The sequence below is a fragment of the Hemiscyllium ocellatum genome, chromosome 1 (genome assembly GCF_020745735.1).
Source record: "Hemiscyllium ocellatum isolate sHemOce1 chromosome 1, sHemOce1.pat.X.cur, whole genome shotgun sequence".
NCBI classification, from domain to species: domain Eukaryota; kingdom Metazoa; phylum Chordata; class Chondrichthyes; order Orectolobiformes; family Hemiscylliidae; genus Hemiscyllium; species Hemiscyllium ocellatum.
Window position 1 is genome coordinate 26,312,758 of NC_083401.1, and position 13,929 is coordinate 26,326,686.

General features: G+C 40.0%; 1 protein-coding gene across 1 annotated transcript in view; it reads right to left on the reverse strand.

Annotated features, from left to right (window-relative positions):
- The window catches only part of ctnna2 (catenin (cadherin-associated protein), alpha 2), a 1,237,032-nt gene that overhangs the window by 520,743 nt on the left and 702,360 nt on the right, over positions 1-13,929 (reverse strand). The window contains exon 9 of the mRNA XM_060828354.1: positions 12,423-12,575. Coding sequence (XP_060684337.1) covers positions 12,423-12,575 — 153 coding nt within the window. The remainder of the gene's footprint in view (positions 1-12,422; positions 12,576-13,929) is intronic.

The window sequence follows — 13,929 nt, forward strand, 5'->3', positions numbered from 1 at the left end:
TTGAATCTGAGCCTCTAAGCTCAAAGATAATGACATGACCACTGCAACAATTCAATATTTGCAACCAAAGCCCAATATGGGTAATGCAAACCATAAAGGTGAATGTGGAGGGAGGGGGAAGGTAGAACAGGGAGAGTGGGAAGGGACTAAATCAAATGGGGAGCTGGATCTGCTTTTTTTCTCTTCTTCCAAGGCATGGTCAAATTTCACAGAATGGCTATCCGTCCAGGGGTAGGAACATTACCACCTCAGGTAATGAATTCCAGTTGGGTATGCCATTGTCTGTTACCAAGGGAACTCATACTCAACAAGCTCCATAGGGAGATTAATTGGTGATATCGCCAAAGGTCAGAAAAGGGTCTCAAATCCCACCCCCTCCAAGTCTGAGGGTTCCCTCTTGCTTCTGTGACGATGGGATCACCTGCTTCCTGTTACCCACAATCCCATTCCTGTTGTTTTTCAGGTCTGGCCAAGAGGTGTACAATAAGTAGAGGAATGTTTTCTTTGTGAAGACTGAAGCTTCATTGCTGGAGGCTCTGCCTCAGTGGCATGTCTGTTGAAACGATGACCTCTATGGAGAATATCACAGCTGTTCTGAGGGTTCATTGAGTGAAGACATAAGGGTAGTACTTAAGAATAAGAAAGGTGAAATCACTATGATGGGTTACACTACAGGCCTCCAAATAGCCAGCGGGAGATAGAGGAAAGAAATGTAAGAAGACCAGGGAAGATGAGAAAACAAGGTTGTTGTCATGAATAATTTGAAATCTCCCAACATTGACTGGGACCCCTTTAGTGCCAGAGGCTTGGGTGGAATTTGTGCATCCAGGAGGGCTTCTTGAAATCATATGTAGACAGTCCAAACAAGGAAGGGCCCTTACTACACATTGTATTGTGAATGAGCCTGGCCAGGTGATTGAAGTTTCAGTGAGTGAGCATTTTGGGAACAGTGATCATATGTTGTATCTGTATAAGACTTTAGTTAGGCCATATTTAGAGTACTGTGTGCAGTTCTGGCCCCATCACTGTAGTGAGGACGTGGGAGCATGTAAAAGAGGTTGACAAGGATGTTGGCTGGATTTTAGCTTTAAGGAGAGCTTGGACAAAACTTAGATTGTTTTCACTAGAATGACAGAGGCTAAGGGGCCATCTGATAGAAGTTATAAAATTTGAGGCATAGAGAGGGTAGATGGTCAGAATTTCTTTCCCAGGGTGGAAACATAAAATATTAGGGGAATAGGTTTAAGATGAAAGGGCAAATGTTTAAAGGAGGAGTTTAAGAATCTAAAGGGTTGTTCTGCTACAATGTGTGTTTTGTTTACTTGAATTCACTGTGAAGCGATTGATGAATTGGGAGCACTGTTTTTAAAGCACAAGTTTTTAAAATATATCTTGGCTGTAACACAATTACATCGTCAACACTTTAAGCATTGTTTCAAAATATTTTTCTATAATAGTGGTTGCACAAGAAAATACCTTTGCGTTATAGAAGAGCTACCTGTAAGTGCCTGGAATGCTCTTTTAGGGGAAGTGGTAGCAGCAGATATGTTAGCAAAGTGTAAAAGGCATTGAGACATACACATGAGCAGGCAGGGAATAGAGGGAAATGGGCCATGTATAACCAAATGGGATTAGTTTATAATGGCAACATGGTTGGCACAGACTTGGTTGGTACAGGTCCTGTTTCTGTGCTGTACTATTCTATGTGGAGGATTTCCACCAGATCTACTCTCCAGGTTTGGTCTATGTACGATACTGGACACTTTTTTAAAGGATAACAACCAGGATACCTGGATAGCCATCACCAAAGTTCCTTACAATGAACATTTCTGCCCTAAGAAATTCTTAAGACTCTGGAGAATCTTCGACTCCATTACGCTCATTGGAGTCAAGTCCCTTTTTATGACTTTCACCTTACTCCATCTTTGTCAACCCTGTCCCCATTATCTCATTTACCTGGAACATGCATTTTTCCGTTTGTCACCTGATGTTTGTCTCATAAAAATTCTCTAAACTCTCCACATGCTCCTTTCAGCAGCTCCTGAGATTAAGATGTCATCCAGACAAATTCCCACTCTGGCCACCCCATGGAGGATGTTCTCCATTTGCCTCAGAAAGATGGCAGCAGCTGAAGATACCCCAAAGGGCAAGCAAGTCTATTCATACATTCTTTTGTGACTATTTATAGCAACATGCTTCCCGGTCATCATACTCACTTTAGAAAATATGACTATACCCCCCACCACCCCCCCATCCAATTTTCACGCAAATCTTCTATGCATGGCATAGAGTATCTGTCTAAGCGGGAAACTCTGTTGACTGCCGTTTTATAATCCCCACAGAGACAGACTGAGTTGTCAGGTTTTACAACTGGAACCACTGGCCGAAACCATTCGGCAAATTGTACTGGAGTATGGAGCCTCTAGATGCTCCAATTCAGACTCTACTCTGATGCATTGCAAATAGGCGACTGGTTATGTCTTGAAGTGTTTAAATGGGGCCTCTGGGTCTATGTAGATCTTGACCCCGGCACCTTTTATCTTCCCGAGGCAGTCTTGAAACTTGTCAAATTACTTCGCAATGACTTCACGTAGGTCGCCGGTACCCTTTCAAACATTTGTTGTCACACCTAGCTGATCTTTTGTAGCTAGTCCCTTCCCAAAAGGATGGGATTTGGCCTTTGCATCATAATTACAGGGAGTCAGACTGTCTGTTACCAATGCAAAATTGGGGTCATAGTTGCCTTGATAGTACGGAAAGGCTCCACAGTCTGTGGCTGATCTAGCCTTGGTGCCTCGTAGGGTGAAAGATAAGATGGCTTGCTGGAGTTTCTAAGGTTTTCTTCCCAATAACAGGTAGAGTGGTAGCTGTGTCTAACGCCATATCTAGAGAGTTGCCATTTACCAAAATGGTTATCTTAATTGGGGTCACTCTCAGAACAGTGATACGATTTAGTTGTATCAATTCCTCATCCTCAGACTGATTTATTTGCAATGCTCTGTTTTCAGGTGACTTTGCCCTTTTGCCTGTACGGTATGTACTTTGCCAGTTTTGGTAGCTTTGTCTGGTGCAGACCCAGTGACTACAAGTGCGATATGGACATTATTGCTACTCACTTTACTTTTCAGAAACCTCCAGTCCAGTTCCAGAACTTGGCAACCTCTAACTCCAATCACCTTTCCTTGGAAACCAACAGGAACCACAAGTATTATCCGGTGGGCATTTGACTCTGCAGTATGGAGGTAGCCCAATGTGAGGACAGTACCATCTATGAACCCCTAAAGCTCCTCAGCCCCTTTTTCTGTGTTTTCATAGGAAAGGGCCAGTTTTATGACTTTCTTGAGGTTCAAATCCGGTTCAGTCAGTAATTTCTTATAAGGTTCAGATCTGGTTCAGTCAGTAGCTTCCTTTAGGTTTCAATATTACTGATTCTACAAACTAAGCAATTGCCTAACCTTTCCCAAAGTGCTAACAATTTCTGCAGTCTTGTCAAGACTTCAGTAATTGGTTTCCCAGCGAGTGTATTTGCCAGTTTAAACATATATTACGTTAATATAACAAATCATTAGGGGTCATAGTGATCTGCTATCACAGCTATTAGTTCATTAAAGAATTTTGACTCTGGCATTGCCAGGAAGATTGAATCTTTAGCATACTGAAAGTTGTGCCTCACAAGTGGTCAACAGAATGACATTTTATTGGTAATCCCTTCCAAAAAAAGTTTATCTGAAAAAAGTATCTCGTTCTTTCTATATTCTGGGCCCAATTCTCAAAACATGCATCATAAGGTTCCAGTTTCTCAAACCACAGTATTTCCAATGTTTCCTCAGCACGGTCTTATTGGCTTCATTGAAAGGCAAAGCTGTCCAAAACATTTTGTTACTCTCGCGCCATGCAATAACTCAGGAAGCCTGACTGGAAAGTATCATCACTTATTGTTGAACACCTAAATATAGCCCGACCCATCCCTGGGTCTGCTTTACATAGGACACAGGTGAGGAGTTCTAATTGGGCAGGCCATTGCCTGTCATTATGGGAATTTATACTCAACAAGTTCCATAGGGAGATTAAATAGTGATTCCTCGTAAAGGAGTTAAGCCAGTCAGTTCAAGGGCAATTAGGGATAGACAAGAAATGCTGGCTGAGCTAGCAATGCCCACATCCCATAAAGGATAAGGGAGAAAGAAAGCTCTGAACCACAGGATGTCCCTTGGCACTTTACAGCCAATGAAAAACAGCTGAATTGTAATTATGTAATTAATTTATTATTTAGCTAACAACTTGAATTTTGGATAGATTCTAGAATATTTGAACAATGTCTTTCCTCGAAGTCCAGACTGATGAGAGAGCTAAGAAACTGTAGCACACTGCAATATTGACCTGAATGCACTTCTCAAATTATACCCAAAGTTAGCTAGAGTCATTCTTTTTCCTCACTAGTGAATTATCAGCACTCTTCAAATAGACAGCTATCAAAGGGTCATTCTACACTATAATCATCCATGCGTTCACTAAAACCATCCTCTGTCTAGAGGGGCATCATCAAAGCTAATGGAATCAAAACATATATTTTTGCTACCAATTCTAAGACATTTTTTAAACAAGTTATAACTGTGGAAGAAGTATCTGTGTAATAAATTATTAGAATGGTGAAGCCAATTGAAATTTTATTCCTTTTCTGGTAAACAAAAAAATTAATCATACTTCTTGGGTAATGAGAAGTAAAATCGTTCATCTTTCTAGTCCTGTCTTTCATCCAGGCTTCTTATTACATTCAATTTTCAGGTTAATCCCAATGGATTAAGGCTCACACAGGAACATGCCAATGCTTGCATTGATGGCTATGAAGCATAACTAGAAGAGTGAGCAATGTTCATAGAAATCCCCAGTGCTGAAGAATGTTGATACAGGCGATTTCAGAAGTCACTTAGGGAAAGAGTTGAAATTGGATAAGGATAGAAAGCATGGAATGTGAAAAAGTCATTATGATTTGAAGTCAGATTCATAAATCATTTAGGGGACAAATGCTTCTGCCATTGCTTTAAAGATGCAAAGTCCAGGCATGGAAAGATGTTGCTGCAACAGTCAAATATGTCAATGCAGAGCTCTTCTGGCTGTTCACCAGAGTTCACAAACACTTATTGCCTCCTTCTTTGCATTTCGAAAGCATGAAAATTTGAATTGGTATTTAGAAAGCAAAAATGCTTGGTTAAATCGAAAACAAAATCAGAGATCAATTGCAGCCATAGATTAGAAGAAACAATGAAGTGGTATAAATATAGAACATCTCCCAGCAAACATAATACCAATTAATTTAAATATCTGTTTAAATTGATGACAAATAATCATTTTGCAATAAGGAAACAGACAAACCCAAGAGTGTGGAACACAGCTGGAAAATGACTAGTTTTTGCAATTTTATCTTTAACATCTTGTTTCTGCTTCACTGATATTTTTAAGAAAACCTTTATTGAACTCTGACTCTGTAAACATTGATTTAAATTGAAGAATGATGGTGCTTCATTTAACCCAAAACAAATCAATTCTGTAATTAGTATATCATTAACTATAGACTTTGATCCTGTTCTCAAGGATCTTTATTTGTGTGCATTATATCCAACGTCTTCAAGACAATATCATAACCCCAAATTACTTATGGGCATATTGAACTTTTAAGTAAGACAGTATTTTAAAAAAGGTACATAAGCCTGGAAGTACATACATGAACTGAAAATGTGTTGCTGGAAAAGCGCAGCAGGTCAGGCAGCATCCAAGGAACAGGAAATTCGATGTTTCGGGCATAGGCCTTTCATCATGAAGGTGTGACTGGAAATTGCCTTTGTGGATTACACCCAACCTCAAGGGAGAGACTATGGATGTCTGAATTTAAAATATCAAGGAATTTCAGAGAAATACTTCAAAGGTGGAGATACAATGCAAAAACTTAAAACACCTTCCATGAGTTACTGACTGTGGATATTATGCAAGGTAAAATAAGACTGCCTAGGCAAAAGACATGTATGTAGTTCCTCTGCCAGGAATGCACAAGTGAAGGGATTCAAAAAAAATGCTGGTGTGCCACTCTGGTGTTTGAGGCAAAATCACCCCAGACATGTCACACCATGGGAAAATGATACCATATTTTGCCAATGGCAGTACATGTAGTCACTGCCCATGGAGTGTTCTTATCTAATGTCCATCATGAGGATGAGAGAAGAAGGTGGCAAACTGGAGTCACCAGGTTACTGTTGTTTCTTTCATGTCAGGAACTGTTGTTGTCTTGTTTCTGTGTGGCAGGTTGGAAAATCCTAAACTGTAAATCAATAATAATGATGATGCTTATGCACACTCATGTTTGCAAATAGGCCTCTCACTGCTCCAACATGTGAATCTCGACTCAACATCTAAATAACGATGGGAAAAATCAGGAATCTCCATACTGATGACCTCACATGATTCACCCAACTTTCTTGCCAATGCCCATGTCTCTCAGTGGCTGGGAAGGTTCTGCTCTTGCTGATGTATGGATCAAGGGATGCTTTACCACTTTTGGAATTTATCATGGATAAACTAATTAGGGGTTACTGCTTATGTTATGCTTATTTATATGTTGTCTTTTCGTCTCATATTCCAAACGTTACAAAACTTCAAAGGGAGAGAACCACCACATGTGGCGAATTAGAAAGGTTAAAGACAGTATCAAACATAAAGGAAATGCATAAAATGGGGCAAATGTGCAAACAAGAAGACTGAACAGAACATTTAAAAAAAGCAAAGCAAGACTACATAAATGGGATTTTTTTTAAAAACCTCATTCATGTCTGGGGCAGTATTTATTGCCTTTGAGAAGGTGTTGCCTTCTTTGTTGTCTCTTGCACCACTGTAACCCATTTGGTGGAAACAGACCGAATAATGTTAGGGCAGGAGTCCTAGGATTCCAAGACATAGCGACACTGGAAAACAGTGATATACTAAACAAAAAAAAACTGCAAGAACTGCAGATGCTAGAACTCTGAAACAAAAACAGCAAGTGCTGGAAAAACTCAGCAGCAGTCAAAAACTAGACAGAAAGGTTGAAGGTCAGAGGGGAAAGATTTAAAAGGGACCTGAGAGGTAACTTCTTCATGCAGAGAGTGGTACGTGTGTGGAATGAGCTGCCAGACAAAGTGGTGGAGGCTGATTCAATTCCAACATTTAAAAGACATCTGGATGGGTATATAAATAGGAAAGGTTTAGAGGGTAATGGACCAAATGCTGGAAAATGGGACTAGATTAGTTTAGGATATCTGGTTGGCAGAGACGAGTTGGACCAAAAGTTCTGTTTTTGTGTTGTGTAACTCTATGAGGTCTGGCAGTATCTGTGGAGAGAAATCAGAGTTAACATTTCAAGCCCAACAATCCTTCTTTAAAAGTGTCAACTCGGATTTCTCTCTACAGATCTGCCAAACCTGCTCTGTTTTTCCAGCTATTTCTATATCAAAATAGTGATACATTCCCAAGTCAGGACAACAAGTAGCTTAGAGGGGAATTTGCAGATGATGGTGTTTCCATGTACCTGCTGTCCATCTTCTGTCAGATCGTAGTGGTCATGAGTTTGGAAGGTGCTGTCTAAGGAGCCTTTGTGAATTTCTACAGTGCATCTTATAGATATTGCACACTGTTACTACTGATTGGTGGTGGAAGGAGTGAATATTTGTGGATGCGGTAGCTATCAAATGGGATGCTTAGTCCTTGATAGCATCAAGATTATTGAGTGTTTTTGGAACAACACTCCTTCAGACAAGTGAGTTACATTACATTACATTCTGTCTTGTGCCTTACAAATAGTGAACAGGGTTTGGGAGACGAGAGGTGAGTTATCAGCTGCAGGACTCTAAGCCTTTGACCTTCTTTTGTTGCCAAATAATTTATATGGCTCGTCAAGTTCAGTTTCTAGTCAATAGCAATTCCCAGGATGTTAAAAATGGGAAATTCTGTGATGGCGATGCCGTTGAATTTCAAAGGGTGATCCTTAGATTCTCTTTCGGCGGAGATGTTCATTGTTTGGTATTTGTATGGCATGAATGTTACTTGCCACTTGTCAGAAACCTGGATGTTGTTGCATTTGGACATGAACTGCAACAGCATCTGAAGACATGCGATTGATGATGAGCATTGTGCAATCATCAGTGAATGTCTCCACTTCTGACAGAGTGAAGATTATTCACGGGAATTAGAACACAATAGAAAGCTAGGAAGAAATATAAAATCAGATGGTAAAATTTCTATACATATTTAAACAATAGTTAAGTGAATCCAAAAAAAAAGATATTTGAAAATAAAGAGATAACAAATTAATTGAACAGGTCTTGTCCATCAATCTTCACTGTAGATCACACAAGCAACATTTTAGGATCACCTATGAATGAGATACTGGAAGGGAGGAAGGAACTCAGAAAAAGAACAATCACCACAGTAGTGGTACAGAGTAAGCTGCTGGAGTATATTGTTGTCTCACTAACATCCTTCAGGGAATGAAAATTACTGTCCTCACCTGGTCTGGAATTCATGTGACTCTAGAGTCATAGAATCATAGAGATGTACAGCACAGAAACAGACCCTTCAGTCCAACCCGTCCATGCCGACCAGATATCCCAACCCAATCTAGTCCCACCTGCCAGCACCCAGCCAATATCACTCCAAACCCTTCCTATTCATATAACCATCCAAATGCCTCTTAAACGTTACAATTGTACCAGCCTTCGCCACTTTCTCTGGCAGCTCATTCCATACACGTACTACCCTCTGCGTGAAAAAGTTGCCCTGTAGGTCTCTTTTATATCTTTCCCCTCTCACCCTCAACCTATGCCCTCTAGTTCTGGACTCCCTGACCCCAGGGAAATATCTTTGCCTATTTACCCTATCCATACCCTTCATAATTTTGTAAACCTCTATAAGGTCACCCCTCATCCTCTGACACTCCAGGGAAAACAGCCCCAGCCTGTTCAGCCTCTCCCTATAGCTCAAATCCTCCAACCCTGGCAACATCCTTGTAAATCTTTTCTGAACCCTTTAACGTTTCACAACATCTTTCGGATAGGAAGGAGACCAGAATTACATGCAATATTCCAACAGTGGCCTTACCAATGTCCTGTACAGCCGCAACATGACATCCCGACTCCTGTACTCAATACACTGATCAATAAAGGAAAGCATACCAAATGCCTTCTTCACTATCCTATCTACCTGCGACTCTACTTTCAAGGAGCTATGAACCTGCACTTCAAGGTCTCTTTGTTCAGCAACACTCCCTAGGACCTTACCATTAAGTGTATAAGACAAGCTAAGATTTGCTTTCCCATCATAGCAATGTAGTTGACTCTCAAGTGACCTAGCAAGCCACTCAGTTCAAGGGAATTATGGATAGGCAAGAAATGCTGGCCTGCCAATGATGTCCATGAATGAATAAAAAAAAAACGATTAAGGTATCAAAATAGGCCATTCGGACACTCAAATGTGCTGCACCAGTCAATACTTCATCGCTGTTTTGATCATAACCTCAAATCCACATTCCCACATACACCTGGTAAACTTTCATCCCCTGGCTTAACCAAAATCTATCTTCCTCTATCTTCAAGTTATATAAGGAATCTGCTTCCAAACTTTTCAGGAAGAGTTCCAAATATTCTTGATTTTCTGAGAGAAAAAAAATGACTCACTTCTGTTTTAAAAATCACTTCTGATTTTTATTTAGTTACCCTGTTTCTAAATTCTCCAACAAGGGAAAGCATCCTCTTTACATCGACCTTATCAACACCTCTCAGGATCTTATATGTTTTAGTTAAATTACTTCTTACTCTTCTAAGCTCTAGTTAACCTGTCTAACCTTTACTTATAAGACAATCCACTTATTCCAGTTAATATTCTGGTACATCTTCTCTGAAGTACTTCCAAAGAACTCCAAGTATGGTGTTACCAGTGCTCTATTTTTTGTTTATTGGCAGTCCCTCATAGACAAGGATAACTCTTTTCCATTCTCTGTACAGACAGATGCAGCTTGCACAGGCTGTGTTACACATCAGGCAGAAGGTGGTGCCAGGAAGGGGGGACGGGGCATTGATATGGCATGCTCCTTTCCTTGTTTTTGCCCGGCTTACGCTTTTTCCTGATGGCAAGTCTCACGTTGCTCAACCCTTTGCCAGATGCTCATCCTCCACTTTTGACGGACTTTGGCCAGTGATTCCCAGGTGTCTGTGGGAATGTCACACTTTGTCAGTGAGGCCTTGAGGGTATCCCTGAAATGCCTCCTCTGTCCACCTAGTGCACTCCTTTCATTTTGAAACCAGGAGTAGGGCACCTGCTTGGAGAGTCTCCTGTCGATAATGCAGACCATGTGTCCAGCCCATCATAGCTAATTGAGGGCCTTCAATGCCTCGATGCTGAGAAAATGGTCAAGGACACTGGTGTTGGTGTATCTTTCTTCCCAGCGGATTCTTAGGATCTTGCATAGGCAGCTTTGATGGTACTGCTCCAGCGCCTTGAGATGTCTGCTGCAGACAGTCCACATCTAAAAGCCACATATAAGGGCAGGAACCACCACAGCTCTGCACACCATGATCTTAGTGTCGGGTCAGATGTTGCCCTCAAACACCCTTTTCCACAGGCCACTCAAGGCTGCAGTAATACACTAGGGGTGGTACCAGATCTCTTCATCAATAGTTGTAATTGTGCCCTTCATAACTGACAATAACTTCCCTACTTTTGGATTCAATTCTCCTTTTGGTAAATGAGGATATTCTATTAACATTCCTAATTACTTGCTGCACCTGTACATTACTTTCATAATTCGGTCATAATGACACCCATCTCAGAGTTCTGCAATCTTTCACAACTTGGGTGATCGACTACTTTTTGATTTTTCTTTCCAAAATAGGCATTTTCCAGCACTATAGTCTATTTGCCAGTGCTTTGCCAACTCAGAATGTTTACATCCCTCTGCAGCATAATTCCCCCCCTCCACATGCACATCCAAAATTTCTTTTAACTGCTCAGTGCCTGAGATCACTCCGTTGTTCCTTTGTATTCAAGATTTCCCCTAGTCATTGTATTTATCTGAGATTTAGTTGGTTGCAATGTCTATGCCACTTCATAGCTGAAATCATTCCCTCACCCCTCAAATCAACTTATGCCTCTTATGCATACTTTGTTCTTGTCCTGCATATATCTCAAGAATTTGTATGTTTTCTATGTCCCCATTAATGTTTGTCATGCGACATTCTTATGAAATTCTTGCTTCAATCGCAAAATCCAGAAGCTTGCAGACAAATTCAGCTTATGACTCTGTCAGGGTTGTTCTGCATCCATGAATAATAAATCTCCCATTTAATTTGAGCATGTGTTGATCCCTTCAAATAATACAATAGGCTAGATCTGAACTCTTTACAGAGCTGGACCAGAAGGCCATTTCTAGACACCAAATCACATTCCTTTCCACAGGTTAAGACTTGTGAGTCTACCAGAATGATGGAGAATATGGGAAGCTGTATCTATCCTTGAAGAGATGACCAGGTCTTGAAAGAATCAAACAACCAGCATGGCTGGATATAACAGCTTTCCCATGCTGTAAGACAAAGTCATTATCAAGTTTGATTTGAAACCGAATGCATAAGTTGGAAAGGACTATCTAAAGATATAGACGACTTCAAAATTGTCAGGCAAACTATCTTGAACAGCATCTTAAAATATATACAATATTTTAGAGGGCCACATAGATGTTGAAAAATGAGGTGCAATTAAATGTTCTGTACAGTTGGACATGCCCTAGGGCACATTAATCTATTCAGTCTGATACAAAACAGTGGTAAACTAAATAAATGTATGTATATTAGAAAATTTCACTCTGCCAAATGTTGTTTAATTGTAGAATCAGCTGAGAAGAGAGTATGTTTTGAGGTTTGGTTAAAATCAGGCAACAATTTCAAACTCTCACTTCAACTGTAGTATTCATCAATTTTTACTATGATTTTTGTTGTGGTTGCTTTTTTTATCATTGACAGTGTCTTCCCATACACAAGCTAGATATGTTAAGTCTTAGTGAGGTTTTATTTAAAGAGGGCTGACAGTTCTCTGCAACTTCACCCACTGGCTATTTCCATGCGAGTTAGGCAGCAAGTCAGAATAAAGCTTATATTGTGATGCAATAGATGATGCATGAGTCCTTGCTTTACTCAACTTCTACACACGTACACAGGCCACATCAGAGACTACCATCTGTTGCCCTGAACAACAGGGTGACATAACTGAGAGTGGAATCTTGCATCTTCTGGGTTGCAAAGCTGATGAAAGTAGATGCTGACTTCAACCATTAAAACCTCTGAGTTTCTGCTACATATCCAGAGTTCATGAATTAAAGCACTAGTATCTGAATTGCAACACACACTCACCTCAACCAGTTTGTTGGCATGTTCACGGAAGACTTGTGCATATTCTTTCACCTCCTTTTCATTGCCGCTCTTTGCTGCCTCAATGAGCACCAAAAGAGGGACATTGGTCTCCAAAAACGAGTCAGAGATGTGATCCATGACAGCCTTGCGTAGCTTTTGAGTAAAAGAAAGAGACATTTATAAAAAAGTAATGAAAAGGAAGTGGCCAAAAGATTCTAAATTCATAAAATCTTTTCTATTCATTAATGCATATGATTTATCTTTAACAATATAAAGCATTTTTGGTTCAATTGGTACAAAAGGATTGAGAACATTTAAAGTATTTCCTTGCAAACTGCTACATTGAACTTTTAAGAGCATTAATCCTTTTTCAATGACAAATGGTACCAGGCAATTAACGTACATGAAAATAATTCATTTCAATCTCACATAAGATGCATCCAACAGAAATCTTTACCAAAGTTTTACATGTTTTACAGCTTCCTATTTATCTTGCAGTACATCAATATCTTTAATAGCAAAAAAAAGACAAAAATAACCCTTTGATGCACGAAAATTGAAAGGTTTGCAAATATTTCATCCACTTGACAAAGAACTAGGGCCCACCAAGTCAAGGCTCTATTTGTGTAAAGTAGCCAATGTATTTAGCAGTTCTGAGACATCAAGAGGTTTTGTTATATTAAAAAAAATTCTATTGCATCTTCACTGCAAGTGCCTTCTGCTCACTCAGCCACTTTTGTTTTCCTTGTCAGTGGTTATGGTCAGAGGTCCTGATTAGATTAGATTACTTACAGTGTTTGAGAGGGTTCACAAAAGAGTTATCAGGATCTTGCCATCTGGAGGTTTTGGTTATAAAAAAAAGGCTGGATAAACTGGAACATCTTTCCACTGGAGAATGGCAGGTTGAGGGTTGACCTTATAGAGATTTTAAAAAATCATGAGGGGTAAAGATAAGATGAATAGCAAAAATCTTTTCTCCTCTGTGGATGAGTTCAAAAATAGACAGCACAATTTTAAAGGAGAGAGGAGAAAAATTTAAAATGGTTCTGGGGGGAAAGCTTTTCACACAGAGAATGGTCATTCCAGAATGCAGAATGAACTGTCGGAGGAAGTGGTAGATGCAGGTAATGTTACAACATTTAAAAGACATTTGGAGAGATATGTGAATAGGAAAGATTTAAAGGGATATAAGCCAAATGAGGGCAAGTGAGACTCATTTAGTTTGGGAAACTTGTTCGGCACAGACGAGTTGGACCTAAGGTTCAGTTTCTGTGCTGTATGACTCCCTAACACTGTAGGAGGGATGTGATAGCACTGGAGATGGTTCAGAGGAGATTTACTCAGCAGTTGCCTGGGCTGCAAAGTTTCAGTTATGAACAGAATTTGGAAAAATTGGGATTGTTTCCCTCAGAGGGGAGGAGATTGAGAGAGGACATGGTTGGGATGTACAAATTTATGAGGAGCATAGATGAATAATCAGGAAGAAACCTTTCTCTTTGATGAAGGG